Genomic DNA, 20,278 nt, shown 5'->3' on the forward strand with positions numbered 1-20,278 from the left:
TGTCTGATTATAAGGTGGGGTGAGTTACAAAAAGATAAAATGGGAGGGGGATGTAAGGGAGGTCTGTGACTATTCTGTAGGTGGTGGGCTGGGAGTGGGGGTGGGAAGCTGGAGGTTAAAGCAACCTGCTGATGGAAGGAAGGGGGGGGGGAAGGGCACATAAGTGAGCACAGGAGGGATGAGGGCAATGAGGATAGGAGAGTACAGTGTATAGTCCTATGCACAGGAAAGAGGACAATATTGTATTATTGTAGGCACAGATTGCATGAGGGCAGAAGAATGCAGGAGAGAAGAAAATAGATCAATATGAGAACAGAGTGCAGGAGAGATGAACACAGAGAGATGCTGGATATGCTGGGGGATAACAGTATAAAGATCCCTATTAGAGTGCAGCATAGACAGAGAAGATAAGAAAGATCCCTACAAGGAAGAATAGAAGTGAACAGATTCCTATGAGAAGAGGGGAGTGCTGCAGTGTATGCATGAAGTGCAGAGACATTGCTAGAACTGCAGTAGGGCAGAGTTGACAAGAATGCATAGGACCAGTAGTGATGAAGAAATCCAGGATGCATGAAGAAGAAAGCCATATAACACCCAGACCTATTGCCTCCTGCTGCGAGAGGGAAGATGCTCTGTGCTGCAATTGAAGAATATTCCACATAGGGGCAGATGCAAGGTGAGTTCACCAGGGTGCAGTGTATGGGGCCGAGTGATGTGAATGGGTTCTTTGCTTCTTGCATCACAAGATAGAGCTGACTGCCAGTATTTATCCATTCACAGACATATTCCTTGCCCTGTTCTCTGTTGTCCTGCATGGTGCATGCAGATGCAAGGATGGATTTTTGCAACCATATGCATAGAAAGTCCCTAGCCTAATGTCATTGTACAGAAGCAATATTTATCATCCCCTCTGCTTATTTTCTAGTATTATACTCAAGGTACACCTCCTATGTAACACACCCAGAGCCGTTATAGCACGACAAGTCCCAGCGTTTACTTACTATAGACTTGTGATAAACTATGTTGTGCCTAAATCGCTAAATAGAGTTTTAAAACGTTTTAGCAATTAAAAATAGAGAGGGTCCATTGTTTCCATTAGTTTACATAATACACACATTATAGGGCGTTAGAGATAAACTAAAATTTCTGGGCTTCAAAGCAAAATATAAATGAGTTCTCTACATCATTTTGAAGTGATAATCCTTTATAAGGCCCAGCATACTGTTTGTGTTTATATTATGTTACAGATTTCATAGTTGACTTTTATTTTTCATAGAGTCAACCCTGATCACATGCCCCTATCTGCGTCTTATTCATGTGGTAGTGTGAATTCCCAATCTGTGTATCCTATGGTGGCACTGGGGAAGTCTATGTCACCTTCACTGCATCATTTGAGACTTTCTAGTTGTTTAGTAGTTTGAAAATCTATCTGAGCTGCATTGCAGGGACAGATATTTTTAAGATATATATGTGTTGCGAAAAGTAGGTGACAGCCAGTATGGCCACCAGTAGTGCTCCTTTGTATCCAGATTTCTGAAATGTATTCCACTCTCATACAAATGGGTAGATTTACCATCAAAGTCTGGAGTCTGGAAAAGCTGAGTGGAAAACCCAGGGGAAGTATTAATGGCGCTTAGCTTCCCCAGAATCAGATATGAGGACTTGCATACGGACTTGCTGATAATGCCCAGTAGCCCCTTACCTCCTCTAACTGGCGCCGGTCGTCAGACGCTTGTGAGTCACAACGTTTTTGTGAAATTTAATGTTATAAAATATGCAAATTAACTAGTTAGGAGCACTGGGGGCGTTCCTCAGCCTCCCAGAGCACCTGCTGGCTCAGATGTTCACGCCTACTGACATCTATAATCCAGCTTGCCTGTTTATGCATATGCGTAAGTAGGCATGAGCGTCTGAATGGTACTCTGGAGGGGCCAAGGAACGCCCCCAGTGCTGCTAACTAGTTAATTTGCATATTTTTATACGATTGAATCATGAAAACGGCAGGACTTACAAGCGTCAGTAAAGCGGCATCAGTAAGCGAGTTAAGGGGCTACCATATGCACAAACCTGCTGACAGATTTCCTTTAAGATCAAATATGTGTTCCTTCTGTTCTTATTGGAATAAAGGATTACTTATTTATGCTCCTTAAAATAGCAACATATAAAAGTGGGTTGTTCTATAATGATAAGCCTAGTGTATATCATAAAGTGGGGGTTTCCTCTAGGGACCCTTCTCTTTGAGCCAGTGTATATGTGAAAGGACAAAGAAAACATGGCAGCTGGCATATTTGACGAGACCCCTTTAAATACTTTGTCAATCAGGGCACATTCACACTTTCTATAGTGAGCCTGTAATTGTGGGCCCACAATTACGGGCAGCATTACGCACCCATTCATTTAAATGGTCCCGTTCACATGTTACATACATGTTACGGAGCTGTGATATATGCCGCAAAAATAACAGGCAGGTCTTAGTACAGACCTGAAGTTGTGGCACAGAACACTGGGAAGTGTTTTTAGAAAAAAACTGAATTTAAGAACAAGGGGACACGGTGAGAGGTTAGGTGGGGGAAAGATCCGATGCAACGTGAGAAAATATTACTTTACTGAAAAAGTAGTAGATGTTTGGAACAAACTTCCAGCAGATGTGGTTGGTAAATCTACAGTAACAGAATTGAAACGCCTTTAAATGCCTGGGATAAACATATATCTATCCTAAAATAATATGAAAGTAAATACTAATCAGGTAGACTAGAGGTTTTCTTCTGCCAATAATCTATGTTTTTATTAACCAGGTCCATGCATTGCAGGTAGTGTAAATGCAGCCTTAGGCCATGTTCACATGGCGTAAGAGACCGACTGTTCTGAGCCGGAGCCGCTCGCTTCATTGTGTGAACTGACAAGTCTTTCTGCGGCCGCAATTCACTGAATTGTGGCAGCAGAAAACTGACATGTCAGTTCTTTGCAGCGCCGCATGTTATCCCGGCCGGAGCGTATATTAAGTGTATACGCTCCGGCCGGGATCCCATAAAAGAATAGGCAGTGTTCCACTACGTACAAAGTACGGACGTTGTTGTCGATGGCAACAACGGCCGTACTTTTACGTAGTGTGAACATAGCCTAAGGCTATGTTCCCACACTGTATTTTTTAACCAAAACCGGGAGTGGATTGAAAACACAGAAAGGCTATGTTCACACACTGTTGAAATTTAGTGGATGGCCGCCATTTAATGGCAAATAATTACTGTTATTTTTAAACAATGGCCAATGTTTTGAAATAGCAGCTGTTATTTGCCATCAAATGGCGGCCATCAACTAAATTAAAACAGTTTGTGAACATAGCCTTTCTGTGTTTTCAATCCACCCCTGGTTTTGGTTGAAAAATACCGAGCAAAATATGGAGTAAAAATACTGTGTGGAGACATAGCCTAAGCATGCACTTATGTAGGCTGGCCTTAGCTACAGGTCTGTGGCTATGGAACATGTGAATGATGCCTTTAGGGCCCTATTACACAAAGCGATTATCAGCCGCCACTATCTTCTATGGGGTGCCCCGACACTCTAGTGATCACCTAGGCAAACCCCAACCCCTCCCCCACCCACCGCATAGCTCCCCGCGGCCACCCCTGCTCTTACCTGCTCGCTGCTGATGTGTGTAATAGCGCCAGCAGCGAGCAGGGAACGAGGGGCAAGCTCCTCTGCATCGCCCTGTGTAATAGGGGCTTAGTCTCTAAATAAGGTGTATTAAAGAGAAAACAATTGCATACATTTAACAATCCTATGTTGAGAACTGCAGTTACAAATGGATAAGGAAGCATACATGTACATATGAGAAAGCACTATGCCCTCTTCACTACGCTTTAGTTTAGTTTACAATCCTGAAGTAGCTGTTTAAATAGCATATCTCCTCTATATTTGGAATAAAGGGGTGACCATGTCCCCATGTGTTGCACCCTGCAGAACCTAAGCTCTGGTCACTCAGGGATGTCTGCTGTTTTGGGATTTGTTGTTGTTCCTAACTTTAGAAGCCTAGTTTAAAGACAAGCTGGAGACTCCCTCACATATACCCTGTCATTAGGTTTCCTCCATACCCCCTGCTCATCTTACCAGGCTTTTGAAGTCTGTCTGTTTCTTAGGATGTTCCCTTACAGGTAGGCTTTTCATTTCCTCCTCTTTTTCATTACCTCCGTAAGGCCTTGCAATTAGTAAGACTACTGGACTGTTCCAAAAAACTCATTTTCTTTCTCCTATTAATGGGAAAGGGTCAAGGAGTGTAGAGGATCTGACTGCTTGCTGACCATTACACTTATGACATCCATGTAAGTAACTTTCCATCCCACTTTAAGAACTTTTGTCTCCTATGAGACATAATAATACCCTAGTAGACATTAAGCAGTCATAGACAAAACAAGAAAACTTATTAGACATATAATTGTTAAGGATGAATGTTTAAACCATGCCATTTTAGGACCAACACTCAATGCCGAATAATATTAATAAAAATAATTCCATTATTTATATAGCGCCAACACTTTTCATAGCGCTGTATACAGCTTGTCATCACTTAAATTAATCCCTGTCCCCATAGGGCTCACAGTTAACTTCTTTCTATATCTTTATAGCAGTTGAAGCTTGTCTTTCCACTGCGGTTTTATAGGGGAACTCCAGTTAAAAAATATTTAACCCTGTTCAATCCCCACCAATAATCTAAGCTTGTTTGCAATAGGTTTCTATTACATGAATTGGTCTCACACCCTGAAGCTACTGAAAATCCTCACTTCCTGGTCCACTTTGTCTCAACTCCTTTGTCCTCCCCCTACCTTCTGAGACAGAGGTCACATGATCTCTGACTCTTCTGTTGCCAGGCAAGCTGTAACACCTGATTTGTAACCCCACTGACATCACACAGTGATCACCTGTCTACAGGAAGGAAAACAGCAGCCTATCCTGAGTAGTGTAGGGGAAAGGAGACACTGTTGTTTCTTCTCTCTCTAATCTTTGTAGATGAATAGACAGAGACAGAAACATTGATACTGTGTTTACTGTGCAAAGCCGAAGCGGATTAAGCCAGTGGTGGGCAGATACTACAAGACAGGGGCAGGTAACTGGTAGTTGGTTCTGAGGTGCAATGCGTGCTGGGCAATGTAGTTTATTATCTGGGTGCTATGGTGTAAAACTAGGATCAATTGTAAAAGTTTGCATCTGGGGCTAAGAGCAGCGTAGACTAGTGGGAAAGGTGTCAAAACAACTGGAGGGGGATTGGTGAGTGCACCTATATGCTTTTTGTGCATTGTAATTTTTTACATGATAGCTGAAATTTCTCCTTAAATAATAAAAATTCTGGTTATCTATAGTCACCACTTGGAAGAGCACAGGAGCAAACAGCATATTGTGTTATTTTTCAGTTCAGTGTATAAAAGTAAACTACTTACATGTATCTACTTTTTTTTTCAACCTGTAATTGCCAGAAGAGGTTGTAGAACTACAAGTCCAATCATGTTCCAACATGGTATGCTGACTCTTGTGGTTCCACAGCCACCCCTCCTGCTTTAGTTGTTCTTGTGACCTGGTATAGTAGGAGTTGTATAGTGAGTCTAGAATCAGCGTCCTCAGTAAATGAACACTTCTAAAGTTAATTTGACCTAAATCGCCTGATAATAACATAAGATTGAAGGCATGGCTGCTGGATGACAGGTCTCTGCCTGACTGCTAATGTTAGGTTACACAGCGGCTGCAATTGTCCTGTGCACATCAGTCATCTGGGAATTGTGGTTTCAATAAAAAAAATCAGTCTCAGCCTTGCGTTTTTCCACGTACAAGTAGCAGAGCTCTAATTAAGAGGCAAGGGATTTGTTTGATTAATATTCTCGTAATTCTATTTCAGGACATAGGGGGCGCCATAAGTATTACAAAAAGGTGTTTTGAGCCTGTGTGAATCTTTGCAAAGTCAGAAATTAAATGAGTATATAATTAAAACAATTACCACACGTAAGGGTGCACTTCTCTGGCGGAGCTGGCAGACACTTCATGTAGACTGGTGGAGTGGCATGTGTTGACTTGGTGCTGGAATTATCCGTGTGTTCTTTCCTGACTTTGCTTAATTCCTCTCTGCTTTATTCTTGTGGCACAGATGCCTGGACGGCTGAAGACGGCTCTGAAGATCCTAGGCACAAGCCTATTTGCTGTGCTGGTTTTGGGGGGCATACTTGCAGCTTATGTGACTGGGTACCAGTTCATTCACACAGACCGCCATCACCTCTCCTTTGGGCTGTATGGAGCTATCTTGGGTCTACATCTCCTCACTCAGAGCCTTTTCGCTTATCTGGAGCACAAACAAATGCGGAAAGGTGGAAAAGGTCTTCCAGGAACCTCCAAGGTAGCACTTTGTATTGCAGCTTATCAAGAAGACCCAGAATACCTGAGGAAATGTCTCCAGTCAGCTCGACGGATCTCCTACCCACACCTCAGAGTTGTCATGGTGATTGATGGAAATTCGGAGGATGATAGGTACATGATGGACATTTTTCGAGAGGTCATGGGATCAGAGGGCACTTGCTGCTATATCTGGGATAATAATTATCATGATGCAAAAGAAGCTGGGCAGGAGGGCGAGCGGGGAGTTCAAGAACTGGTACAGAAGTTCCCATATGCCTGTGTGATGCAGAAGTGGGGAGGAAAGCGAGAAGTGATGTACACTGCCTTCCGGGCTCTTGGTGATAGTGTGGACTATGTACAGGTAAGAAGAGCTGAGATCATTTCTATGCATGAATAAAAGGCTAATTCTGTTTTGGTTGGAATATTTTTGTGCTTCTAACTTGCTACTAAGTATTACTTAACTGAGTTCTATAGTGGCCTTCTCTGAGAAGGAGAAGCAATTGCACATAAATAGCACCACTGTTGTCTTTGGGTTATTTCTGGTATTACATCTTAAGACTATAATACTGGACCCAGCCCATGAGCAAAATGTCTGCTCTTTCATTAGAAACTCACATCTTTTTTCTAATTTTAATAACATTTTTACATATCCCCTCGCCACATGGTTAAAAAATTAGGGTTAGAAACTGTATTTTCTAGTCTGCAGTGGGATTACAGAAAACTGTGCACATGTGGCAGAAACAACCCCATTCTCATGTATAGAACTGATTATCAAATGGCTAAATTTCTTCGAAATCTGTTGCATGTGAATTCACCTTTATATGGCTTCTTTGTGGAGATATTGCACAGCCTCTTCAGTTTACAGACTCCCTATTTTCTAGTATTTGGTGCACCATCTACACAATCCACAGTTACAGATTTGCCTCCTGAGGAGTGACAAGACAGCATTTTCTTTCCAAAAAGAGGTGTTTCCTGGAGAACAAACAACAACCCAATATGAATTCTATGACTTGCATGGACCCCATTTCCTCTGGACCAGTGGAGGATATACAGTTCTGGACTCCACTGTGGTTTAATCCACAAAGTCAGTGTGTGACTTTTTGGTCTGTTGTTACATATTCTGGCCCTGAGGTCATTTACAGAAGCTCTCAGTTGTCATTTATGTTAGACAAAATATAGATATACTGACCATGAACTTCTCTCTTTTTCACTGTGTCCTGCCCTTCACTGATAACACATAACACAAGATAACATATTAGAGGAATATATTACAAATAAAATAATGCACCAAAAAGTTGTTGTTGGAATTGAATGAAACTATATATGTGAATGTAATAATGATATATGTAAGCGATTACAATATTAGAACGAAGGGATGACTTTACTGGTGAAACTGTATAATTGAGAGGAACACCTAGTGCCTGTTGCATCACTCCTAGCCTAGATGAGATGTGGTTGGGCATGGTGACATTCAGGTTCCATATGGTATCCTGATGCACCTTTGCCCACAGATGTTACAACTGGGTCTGCTGGTCCTGCACGGTCTTAGATTGTTGGAGGATGTGGGACATATCATAGACACATGTATTAATACAGTATGTAGCACACACCCTTTTCTAATCTAAATGTTAATGATATATAACTGGAGGTTATTCCAGGCTCCACCTATTTGACTATTATTGGTATGTTGCAGAAAATTTCTACTCAACCTGTAGCCAAACCAAAACCATTCTAAACTTTATCAGGTAATAGTCCACTCCTGAAAAATAAAGGGTAAAAGACCACATCCTAGACCTCAATGAATGAATTATCCCAGTGGATTTAGTTTATCATTGATTCAGATGATCATTTATTCAGTTGATTATTGATTACATAATGGAATGTGTTTAGAACAATAAAATTATCAATGTAAATCAAAATAAATATCCCTTAGAGGTCTAGATTTGAAATTATATTCAAAAGACTAGGAAATGAGGCTAAGTAGTGTGGCCTCCACATTTCTGTATGACCTCCATACAATGCCTATGTGGTGTCCCACCACCGTGGTTCTTTTTCTTTTCTTTTTGTGTCTCATACACTTGTCCAAAAAGTTCTTTAGTCAGCTTAAGTGGTGCTGGAGTGTTTAGAAGTTATTTTATTGTCCACCACTAGATGTCAGTATTTTATATGTCTGAGTATTGCACAGCTGTAGTTACTAATGGGTTACTGTTATTTCTGTACCACATGGTTCTGTACACCAATTAGAACTACTCTTTTCTTCTACCTATCTCTATCCTCTATACACCCTGTAGGAAGTAGTCACATGGGGAGAGGAAGTGTAAGTCAGTCTTAGTCAGGTTCCTGTAGAGAGAGGACACAAGACAAGACAGTCCCTGTTGTAGTCAAGCTGGGGCCTGGTTTATGCCAGGTCCCCTAGCAGGGATAAGAGTGCAGATGCAGCTAAAGCTGGCCAGTAAGTTCTTTTTGGTTTCTCAGAGGAGCAAGACACACAGACCAGGCATCTCTGCTAAGTTTAGCCAAGAGCCTGGCTCTTCTTCTTTCAAGTATTCTCAAGTATTCTTCTTCTTCTAAAGTTCCGGCAGAACACAGTACTATATTGGGTTGGGACTCTCACAACCTACTCCTCTCCACTACTCTGAACTCTTCTCAGCATGCAGCCAAGCCAGCACTGCTATTCTACTTTCTACCGCAAACAGTTCTCGGTGCAGATCTAGTAAAGTCAAGATTGTATTACACTATTCACTTGTATCACGGTAGATCTACCAGTAAAGAACAAGTTTATTTATTCTACTGGGACTCAGAGGTTATTGCACCAGCACCTACACACAGGTTACACCGTCCTTGGGACATTTCCTTTTTCTGTGGGTGGCGGTACCGACAGTCCGGGTGGGTCATGACTCCACTCCAAGCCACCATGATAAGCGCCAAAGGGACCCATTACAGCCCGGCAGGTCACCGACCATTGCCAGCCACAAAAAAACTAAAAGCAGGTGTGCCTCCATACCTGTGCGCTGAGTTAGCACTGGCGTCAACAACATAGCAACTGGCTGAGCTATACTCCACCGACCAACCACCACAGTAGTGGAGTCACACAGTACCATCTAGCAAGTGACCGATCGTAGCTGTAACACCGCATGACAGCCCACCACACCTGGGCAGCTCCTGATGAGCTGGCGGATGTTTGATCCTGAGGGATCTCCTTCCAGACCTGGATTAAAGCAGTCATCTCCTGGGCAACGTAACGTTGGTGGATGGAACAAGACATTATGTCCCAGATGTGCTTGATTGGATTCAGGTCTGGGGAGGGGTCAGCCAGTCCATAGCATCAATGCCTTCATCTTGCAGGAACTGCTGACACACTCCAGCCACATGAGGTCTAGCATTGTCCTGCATCAGAAGTAATCCAGGGACCATTGCACCTGCTTCTGGTCTCTCGGTACCTAATGGCAGTGAGGCTCTCTGGCGAGCACATGGAGGGCTGTGCAGCCCTCCAAAGAAAGGCCTCCCCACACCATTACTGATCCACTGCCAAACCGGTCACTTGCTGGAGGATGTTGTGTGGTAGCTGCTTGACCGGTCACTTGCCAGATGGTTATATGTGACGCCACTTCTATGGTGCATGGTCAATGGAATATAGCTTCACCAGTTAGGATGTTGTCGTGACGCCAATGCTAACTCAGCACACAGGTGTGATGGTATACCTGCTTTTAGTGTGTGGCTGGCTTTATTGCTCCCCAATGGTCAGTGACCTGCCAGGCTGTGATGGGTCCCTTGGGCGCTTAACATGGTGTTCCGGAGTGGAGAGATGACCCACCCGGACTTTCTGTACTGCCACCCACAGAAAGGGGAAATTACCTAAGGACGGTGTAGCCTGTGTGTAGGTGCTGGTGCAATGATCACTTAGTCCCAGTAGAATAATAAAACTTTTCTTTACTGGCAAGTCTCTGGTTATACAGATGAATAATACGTGAGTAATACAGACTTGCTTTCACTGGATCAGTACGGAGAGTTGCTGAGATAGAGAATAAGATAGCAGTGCTGACTTGGTTATGTGCTGAGAAGGGTAGAGAGTTCAGAGAAGTGGAGAGGAGTTTGTTGCGAGAGTCCCAACCCAGTACCGTGGAAATCCAGGGAATGTATCTTGAATTCCCTGGAAGATCCTGCCCGCAGATTCCCGGGAGTGCAACTATGCACCCGGGATCGCAGGCATAGTAATTGAGTGACCAAAAGGCAGACGGTTCGCTCATCCCTATTGATCAGGTGGGATGGGGGGGGGGGCAAGCTAAAATTTTGCACCAGGGCCCATCAGCCTTTGGCTACGCCCCTGGGTAAAAGCAATGACATAATGTAAAAGTGACCAAAACAACAGCCAAAAAGGATGAGAATAGAGAAATGGTCTTTGGTCACCATCTGCAGAGTCACTCCCTTTTAGGGTTTTCTTGCTAAATTAGTTCTATCCGTTGCCTGTTTCATTTGCACAACAGCAGGAGAAATTGATTCACAATCAGTTTTGCTTCATAACTGGACAGGTTGATTTCACAGAAGTCTGACAGACTTGAAGCTACATTGTTTGGTTTGCGTGTTCCCTTTATTTTTTGAGCAGTGTATACGGGCAGTGACAAAGGTTAACCCCTTAGTGACCGCCGATACGGCTTTCTACGGCGGTCACTAATGGGCCTTATTCTGCTGCCATCAGCTTTTTACGGCGATGGCAGAGAATAAGGCTGCGGGGCTGGGACGGCCCCCACCCCATCCCCCCGGCTACCGGAGGTAGCTGAGGGGTTGGGGCAGTGTGTGAGGTCCGTCCCGGCCCCCCCCCCCTTACCGACGATCGCCGCTATTAACGTTATAGCGGCGGCCGTCGGTAAAGAGGATTACCGGTGCCGCCGCCACCTTTCATCTCCCCCCGCCGTGAATCTACGGCGGGGGGAGATGAAATAAGTGTATATCAGACCCCAGATCAGACCCCCCTAGTGCCCCGATAACTAACCCCCCTCCCCCGGCGGCCATAATTTCCAAGATGGCCGCCGCCATCGCTGTGAACCGACTAACGTCGGTTCACAGCGATTAAAAAGTTAAAATGAATGAAAGCCCCATGCTCTCCGCCACCGGAGGTAGCGGAGAGCATGGGGCAGTCATCGGGGACCCCCCTGTGGGGTCCCGGTACAAGCGATCAGCGGTATATACTATATACCGCTGATCGCTTGTACCATGTGCTCCCGGCACTTTTTATCCCCAGTCACCATAAATGATTGGTGACAGGGGATAAAAAGTGATGTCCCCCCACCCCCCAAGTCGCCCCCCACCCCCCCTGTCACCCCCGTCCCCGAGTCACCCTCCCTTCCCCATATACTCACCGGATCCACGGAGCTCCTTCCTCCTCGACGTCCTGGCTGGTTATGAAGTGCGCATGCGCTTCACAACCAGCCAAGCTCTGAAAATTTAAAGTGACAGAGACCAATTTGGTCTTTGTCACTGAACTATGATTACTGTGATAGAAAATATCACAGTAATCATAGTAATACAGTGAAAATGAATGTATAAAGTACAAAAAGTGACAAACATACAAAAAAATAAAACACACACTTTTTATTATAGTAATAATTGCAGTTTACTCCCAAATTACCCCTAACCCCTCCCCAGATTACCCGTAACCACCGCACGTTGCCCGTAACCACCGCACGTTGCCCGTAACCACCGCACGTTGCCCGTAACCACCGCACGTTGCCCGTAACCACCGCACGTTGCCAGTAACCACCGCACGTTGCCCGTAACCACCGCACGTTGCCCGTAACCACCGCAAATTGCCAGTGACCCCCTCCAGATTGCCCGTAACCACCCCAAATTACATGTACCCACCCCAGATTACCTATAAGCACTTCAGTTTATCAGTAACAATCCCAGATTGTCTGTAACCCTTCCAGGTTGCACATAACCCCCCAGGTTCCCCGTAATCATGCCAGATTACATGTAACCCCCCCCAGATTGCACGTAACCACCGCGCGTTGCCTCTGACCACGCCACGATGCCTCTGACCACGCCACGATGCCTCTGACCACCGCACGTCGCCTCTGACCACCACACGTCGCCTCTGACCACCACACGTCGCCTCTGACCACCACACGTCGCCTCTGACCACCACACGTCGCCTCTGACCACCCCAAATTGCCAATGACCCCCTCCAGATTGCGGTGCCCATGTCAGATTACAGGTACCCACCCCAGATTGCCTATAAGAACTTCAGTTTATCCATAACCACCCCACATTGCCCGTAACCACCCCACGTTGCCCGTAACCACCCCAGATTGTCTGTAAGCACAGCAGGTTGCCCGTAACCAGCCCACGTTGCCCGTTACCAGCCCACGTTGCCTGTAACCAGCCCACGTTGCCTGTAACCAGCCCACGTTGTCTGTAACCAGCCCACGTTGCCTGTAACCAGCCCACGTTGCCTGTAACCACCCCACGTTGCCGTAACCACAGCAGGTTGCCCGTGACCACCACACGTTGCCCGTGACCACCACACGTTGCCCGTAACCACCCCGCGTTGCCTGTAACCACCCCACGTTGCCTGTAACCACAGCAGGTTGCCCGTGACCACCCCATGTTGTCCGTAACCACCCCAGATTACCTGTAACCACCTCAGGTTGCCCATAACCACCCCTGGTTGCCCGTAACCACCCCACATTACCTGTAATTTCATTTTTTTTATTTTATTTTAGTAACTGCGCTATTCTAATAACCATTACTAGCTGCGGTTTTGCTCCTGTAAATTGGCGCTCCTTCCCTTCTGAGCCCTGCTGTGTGCCCATACAGTGGTTTATGCCCACATATGAGGTACCTTTTTACTCAGGAGAACCTGCGTTACAGATTTTGGGGTGGATTTTCTCTCCTGTTCCTCGTCAAATTGAGAAATTTCAAACTAAACCAACATATTATTGGAAAAATTCGAGTTTTTCATTTTTACTGGCCAATTTTGAATACTTTCCTCTAATACCTGTGGGGTAAAAATGGTCACCACACACCAAGATGAATTCTTTGAGGGGTGCTCTTTCCAAAATGTGGTGACTTTTGGGGGGAATCTATTCTGTAGACACTACAGGGGCTCTGCAAACGCACCTGGCGCTCAGAAACTTCTTCAGAAAAATCTGCACTGAAAATGCTAATTGGCGCTCCTTCCCTTCTGAGCCCGGCTGTGTGCCCATGCAGTGGTTTATGCCCACATATGGGGTACTGTTCTACTCAGGAGAACCTGCTTTACATATATTGGGGTGACATTTCTCTCCTGTTCCTCGTGAAATTGAGAAATTTCAAACTAAAGGAACATATTATTGGAAAAATTCGAGTTTTTCATTTTTACTGTCTACTTTTGAATATTTTCCTCAAACACCTGTGGGGTCAAAATGCTCACCACACCCCAAAATAAATTCTTTGAGGGGTGCACTTTCCAAAATGGAGTGACTTATTGGGAGATTTTACTCTGTGGACACTACAGGGGCTCTGCAAACGCACCTGGCACTCGGAAACTTCTTCAGCAAAATCTGCATTGAAAAAGCTAATTGGCGCTCCTTCCCTTTTGAGCCCTCCTGTGTGCCCATACAGTGGTTTACGCCCACATATGGGGTACCATTGTACTCAGGAGAACCTGCGTTACAAATTTTGTGGTACTTTTTTCCTCTTGTTCCTCGTGAAATTGAGAAATTTCAAACTAAAAGAACATAATATTGGAAAAATTTGAGTTTTTCATTTTTACTGTCTACTTTTGAATACTTTCCTCTAATACCTGTGGGGTCAAAATGGTCACCACACACCAAGATGAATACTTTGAGGGGTGCACTTTCCAAAATGGAGTGACTTATGGCGAGATTTTACTCCGCTGGCACTACAGGGGCACTGCAAACGCACCTGGCGCTCGGAAACTTCTGCAGCAAAATCTGCATTGAAAAAGCTAATTGGCGCTCCTTCCCTTCTGAGCCCTCCTGTGTGCCCATGCAGTGGTTTATGCCCACATATGGGGTACCATTGTACTCAGGAGAACCTGCGTTACAAATTTTGGGGTACTTTTTTCCTCTTGTTCCTCGTGAAATTGAGAAATTTCAAACTAAACGAACATATTATTGGAAGAATTCGAGTTTTTCATTTTTACTGTCTTCTTTTGAATACTTTCCTGTAATACCTGTGGGGTCAAAATGGTCACCACACACCAAGATGAATTCTTTGAGGGGTGTACTTTCCAAAATGGGGTGACTTATGGGGGGTTTTCTCTCTGCTGACACTACAGGGGCACTACAAACGCACCTGGCGCTCAGAAACTTCTTCAGCAAAATCTGCATTGGAAAAGCTAATTGGCACTCCCTTCCTTCTGAGCCCTGCTGTGTGCCCATACAGTGGTTTACGCCCACATATGGGGTACCGTTGTACTCAAGAGAACCTGCATTACAAATTTTGGGGTGCTTTTTGTCTCATATTCCTTTTGAAAATGAGAAACTTTAATCTAAACGTATATATTATTGGAAAATTTAAATTTTCAATTTTTTTACTGCCTAATTGTGAATACTTTCCTCCAGCCCCTGTAGGGTTAAAATGCTCATTATACCCCTAGATTAATTCTTTAAGGTGTGTAGTTTCCAAAATGGGGTCACTTATGGGGGTTTTCAGGATACCAGACTTCTAAATCCATTTAAAAAAAGAACTGGTCCCTAAAAAAATCAGTTTCACGAAAATGTGATAATTTGCTGATAAATTTCTAAGCCCCATAACACCCTAAAAAAGTAAAATATGTTTACCAAATTATGCCAGAATAAAGAAGACATATTGGTAATGTGAATTAGTAACTAATTTATGTGCTACGACTTTCTTTTTTTAGAAGCAGAGAATTTCAAAGTTCATAAAATGCAAATTTTTTAAATTTTTCATGATATTTTGATGTTTTTCACAAAAAACACACAAAGTAGTGACCAAATTTTGCCACTAACATAAAGTGCCATATGTCACGAAAAAACAATCTCAGAATCGCTAGCATACGTTAAAGCATCACTGAGCTATAAGAGCATAAAGTGAGACAGGTCAGATTTTGAAAAATTAGCCTGGTCATTAAGGCCCAAACTAGCTGCAGCACAAAGGGGTTAAAGTGACTCTGTACCCACAATCTGACCCCCAAACCGCTTGTACCTTCGGATAGCTGCTTTTAATCCAAGATCTGTCCTGGGGTCCGTTCGGCAGCTGATGCAGTTATTGTCCTAAAAAACAACTCTTAAACTTGCAGCCCCGTGCCCAACGGGAGTATCTGTGCCCTAACTTTGCACCACCCCTCCGTCCCGGAGGGTGGGGAGGAGGGACAGAGAGGTTGTGCCAGCCTAATGCATACACAATCTAAGCCCCGGCCGTTGGGCACGGAGCTGCCAGTTTAAAAGTTGTTTTTTAGAACAATAACTGCATCACCAGCAAAACGGACCCCAGGACAGATCTTGGATTAAAAGCAGCTATCCAAAGGTACAAGCAGTTTGGGGGGTCAGATTGTGGGTACAGAGTCGCTTTAAATATGTAATGTCAGGCAATACTGAAGATGGACTGTGGCTTCTGTTTCTGGATGGACAATAACAAACATTAGTACCATTATTACAAGCTCCTATGGAGATGGTTCTGGGGACCATAGGGCTATTACTTAAAGGGGTATTCTAGTATCAGAAAATATTTTTAAATAAAGCTATAACCCATGATATATAACTATATATAAATCTAATAGTACTGGCCTCAGAATGTTTTTGCTTGATTTAACCATCATCTTCTGCTGTCTTGGCTGGATCTTTTCTGGGGCTGGAGCTCTAGCACTGCCCAAAGTGATGTCATCACCTCTTCCCAGCCCCTACAGCCTAAATCACCATCTCCCTGTCACATACATATATATCTTTATTGGGACATTTAGGGAAGAATGAGGCATGTCTACAGCATTCTGCCCTATGTATAGCATTACCACAGGCATTAGAGAAGTTGTGGGAAGATGTGTCTGCATTGTAGAGAAAATTTCTGAAGCAGCTCTTTGCAGAGAACTGACAGGAGTGCTGTGGGAGTGGAGTATGCAGGGTGGGAGAGCAGTGATAGAGAGCTGAGGGAAAGGAAAGCATTCTGGGAATTGCAGTAGTGAGCAACAGCCCAACCAGGGAGTAATGAGAGGACATGGTAAGGGAGAGAACTACAGACCTAGAAAACAAATGGATTGTTGGTGATGCTTTAAGTTTCTCCAGCATTTGCCTAACCCACTGTATACTTTCATAGCGAAACTGTGTAATGGTTTATTTAATTTGTGGTGGAGCTGTAGGAAAACTCTTCCTAGGGATCTTAACACTTTGTGATGAGCTTATTGTCAAAAGATGCTTCTAGAAAGTAGTGATTTTCCAAAGTGGAGAACCCCTTTAAATTACTAGTCTATTTCTTATTTTCAATTCATGTTCATCTGTCTCATTGTAGGTTTGTGATTCTGACACAGTACTTGATCCAGCATGCACCGCAGAGATGTTGCGTATATTAGAAGAGGACCCTAAAGTGGGTGGAGTTGGAGGAGATGTGCAGGTGAGGTTATGTTTTTTTGCAGTAAATTATCTGTATTTCATATTTAACATTCAGATAGCTTCTATATGAATTATCATTCATCATCATCAAAATTGCTATAGTAGGTATGGTCTTCTAGTCCTCTACATATTTTTAGTCTTGCTTTTTTATTTCATCCTAAATATGCTTTTTGGTGCCCCAATGCCACATTTAACAAAACGTCTTTTCTGCCTACAGATCCTGAACAAATATGACTCCTGGATCTCCTTCTTGAGCAGTGTCCGATATTGGATGGCATTTAATGTAGAACGAGCTTGCCAGTCTTACTTTGGTTGTGTACAGTGCATTAGTGGCCCTCTAGGGATGTATCGTAACAGCCTGCTGCAGTACCTCCTGGAGGACTGGTACAATCAAACCTTCCTGGGTCAGAAGTGCAGCTTTGGAGATGATCGTCATCTCACCAATCGAGTGTTGAGCATGGGTTATAGGACTAAGTACACAGCACGCTCCAAGTGCCTGACTGAGACCCCCACAAAGTATTTGCGCTGGCTGAATCAGCAGACTCGATGGAGTAAGTCATATTTTCGGGAATGGTTGTACAATGCACTGTGGTTCCACAAGCATCACCTTTGGATGACCTATGAATCTGTGGTTACTGGCTTTTTCCCTTTCTTTTTAGTGGCTACAGTAGTGCAGCTCTTTTACCGTGGCCGTATCTGGAACATTATGCTTTTTCTTTTGACTGTTCAGCTAGTGGGCATTGTGAAGGCAACCTATGCTTGCTTCCTGCGTGGTAATGCCGAAATGATCTTCATGTCTCTGTATTCTCTTCTTTATATGACTAGCCTGCTACCTGCTAAAATGTTTGCGTTGCTTACAATCAACAAGTCTGGATGGGGAACCTCTGGCAGGAAGAAACTGGTGGTAAACTTCATGGGTATGGTGCCAGTGTCGGTCTGGTTCTGTGTCCTTCTGGGCGGTCTTGTGTATACAGCATATTGCCAAAGTCAAGATCCCTTTACAGAAACTGAACTATTATTTTTGGTGACTGGAGCAATACTTTACGGCTGTTACTGGCTGGCACTGCTCAGCTTGTATCTGGCTATAGTGGCCAGAAGATGTGGGAAGAAACAAGAACTCTATAACTTAGCATTATCAGAAGTGTGAAAGATGGGGACTGAATGGAAATGCCTAATTGATGATTGGGGGTATAGTGGAGCCAGCCAAATTTAAGACCTGAAGGCCTTGCTTTTCAAACATAGATGGTAAAGTATGGTCCTACAAGGTTCTATTTTTGGCACATTGTAGGAGAACCCATTTCACAGGAGGCAGTACCCACCAGCAATGTACTACAGAGACCTTACTATGCAAACATATACCTCAGGCAAATCAAAAGAAAGAGCAAATTGCCAAAGCAATACGAGCCATAGTTGGCACAGCCTTAACATATCCATAGATGTCCTAAAGGTGCCATGAACCTGTTTAACCCTGAGGAAGTTCTGTGAAACCCGATCACCAGCCAGAAGAGGTTACATGAATAAAGATACCCAAGGATAACGCCCAAAGGTGCATCCGTAACCCACAGCAAATAAAGAACATCCATTTCTAGAGAATAATACGATCATTAAAGGACATGACATTACATAATGGAGCCTCTAATATTACGCTGCTAGGTGTCATACTGAGTAACCTGTAGTCATGATAATTGCCAGCATGAATGAGATTTACATGGCATTGGTGCAAGAATTTTTTAAAGTTACATTTCTGAGATATTTAGAAGCAGACCTGATGGTGGGAGCTCTCAATAACATATAGGAGTTAGTGCAATACTATATACACTTATAAATACTTTATTTTGTGGATGGAAGTCCCTATACAGTAGTGGCACAACTAACTTTCGTTTAGGGCAGTGATGGCTAACCTTGACACTCCAGCTGTTGCAAAACTACAATTCCCATCATGCCTGGGCAGCTAAAGATATGGCTTTGGCTGCCCAGGTATGATGGGAATTGTAGTTTGGCAACAGCTGGAGTGTCAAGGTTAGCCATCACTGGTTTAGGGTATACTTCCTTATTTATAACGGCTTTTAAAAAAGCTTGGCGACAACCGATATGGCCACCATTACACCTACCACAAAGATTGTCACTCTTCCTGTGTTCAGCCTGCTCAATGATGTATCCTATCCACCGAGCAGGTAACAATCTTGATAGGAATTTCCCATCTGATGAATTTGCATTTTATTATTACTTTTTGTATCATGTTCAATCTTAGTATATGTAAGTAAAGGTATAAGTAGGCTTCCAAAAAAGTATGTATTGTTTTTGTGCCCTTCACTAATATGATCTTGAACAAGACAAAGTGTCAGCCTCTTCAGGTTATTGTCCATATAAAAAGGCTGTTAACTTTAGTGGTCTGTATGGACCTATTTGGTGACAACCTAATGTAGAGAAGTCCAGAAAGACCTTTGGACCATGCATGTCTCTGTATAGGGCAGAGTCTTGAAAGGACCCGGAGGGATATCTGGCTAGTCCTGTCTTGAGACTCTTGAATGAGGCTCCATGGGCTCTTTTGGCATATTCATGTTTCCCAGGGAGCAATGCATCTAGGATTTAATGGCATTGAGCGATTTAACTAGCAGCCGCCAGTGTTATCTTTAGCTTGTCCCCCTGAGATCAGTGATCTGTTTCTCTGTATGACAGTGGTTCTTTAGTTAGAAGATTTGGCACTAATACCTGGCCATCCTTTTCTTGCAGACGTCTCCAGAGGCATTGCTGGCACAGAGCAGCAAATGAACATTGCCCCACGCCCTCCAGCACTTGACACATTCAGTTGTATCTGTGCCATGTTGTTTTTTTTATCGGCCAGTGTATGTAACCATCTAGTCATCTCATATGTTCAGACAAGTCTGCCTGATCCAAAGAATGGAGTGTCAATAAATCCAAAATCATCTGACAAATCTTCTGACATATCTAAATCAGTGGTTGCCTTACATGGATAAATAAGCAATTGAGGACAGCAATATTGTGGTACATACACACAGATCTTGGCTAGTCTTCTCTTCATAAGAGCATTACCTATAACAATATTTTATGTGCCTGTGATGCTGTGGCTATGCAACAATCCCCAAAAGAGGATGCAACTTGAACATTTCCTCAGGGCTATGCCCTATGCTCCAGTATGCTTTCTGGTTTACAGGGAATTGCTGTGCTTTGTCCTTTTATATTATGCATTGAATTGTCCAATTGTTTCTATGTGAAAGACCACCAGCTTCTACTGCATCTCTCAGGGTTAAGATGATACAGGCAGACACAAGAAAGGGTTGGGGCTGATACTTTTACATATAATTTAAGATAGCATG

At 43.7% G+C, this 20,278-nt stretch overlaps 1 protein-coding gene across 1 annotated transcript; it reads left to right on the plus strand.

Annotated features, from left to right (window-relative positions):
- Positions 1–243: 243 nt before the first annotated feature.
- On the plus strand, positions 244–18,851 carry HAS3 (hyaluronan synthase 3). Its single transcript, XM_069966088.1, has 4 exons — positions 244–676; positions 6,131–6,736; positions 16,840–16,941; positions 17,158–18,851. Exons 2-4 carry the CDS (start codon positions 6,131–6,133, stop codon positions 18,085–18,087), a joined length of 1,638 nt encoding a protein of 545 aa, XP_069822189.1. The 5' UTR covers positions 244–676; the 3' UTR covers positions 18,088–18,851.
- The last annotated feature ends 1,427 nt before the right edge of the window (positions 18,852–20,278 follow it).

This window comes from Dendropsophus ebraccatus, chromosome 4 (genome assembly GCF_027789765.1).
Source record: "Dendropsophus ebraccatus isolate aDenEbr1 chromosome 4, aDenEbr1.pat, whole genome shotgun sequence".
NCBI lineage: Eukaryota > Metazoa > Chordata > Amphibia > Anura > Hylidae > Dendropsophus > Dendropsophus ebraccatus.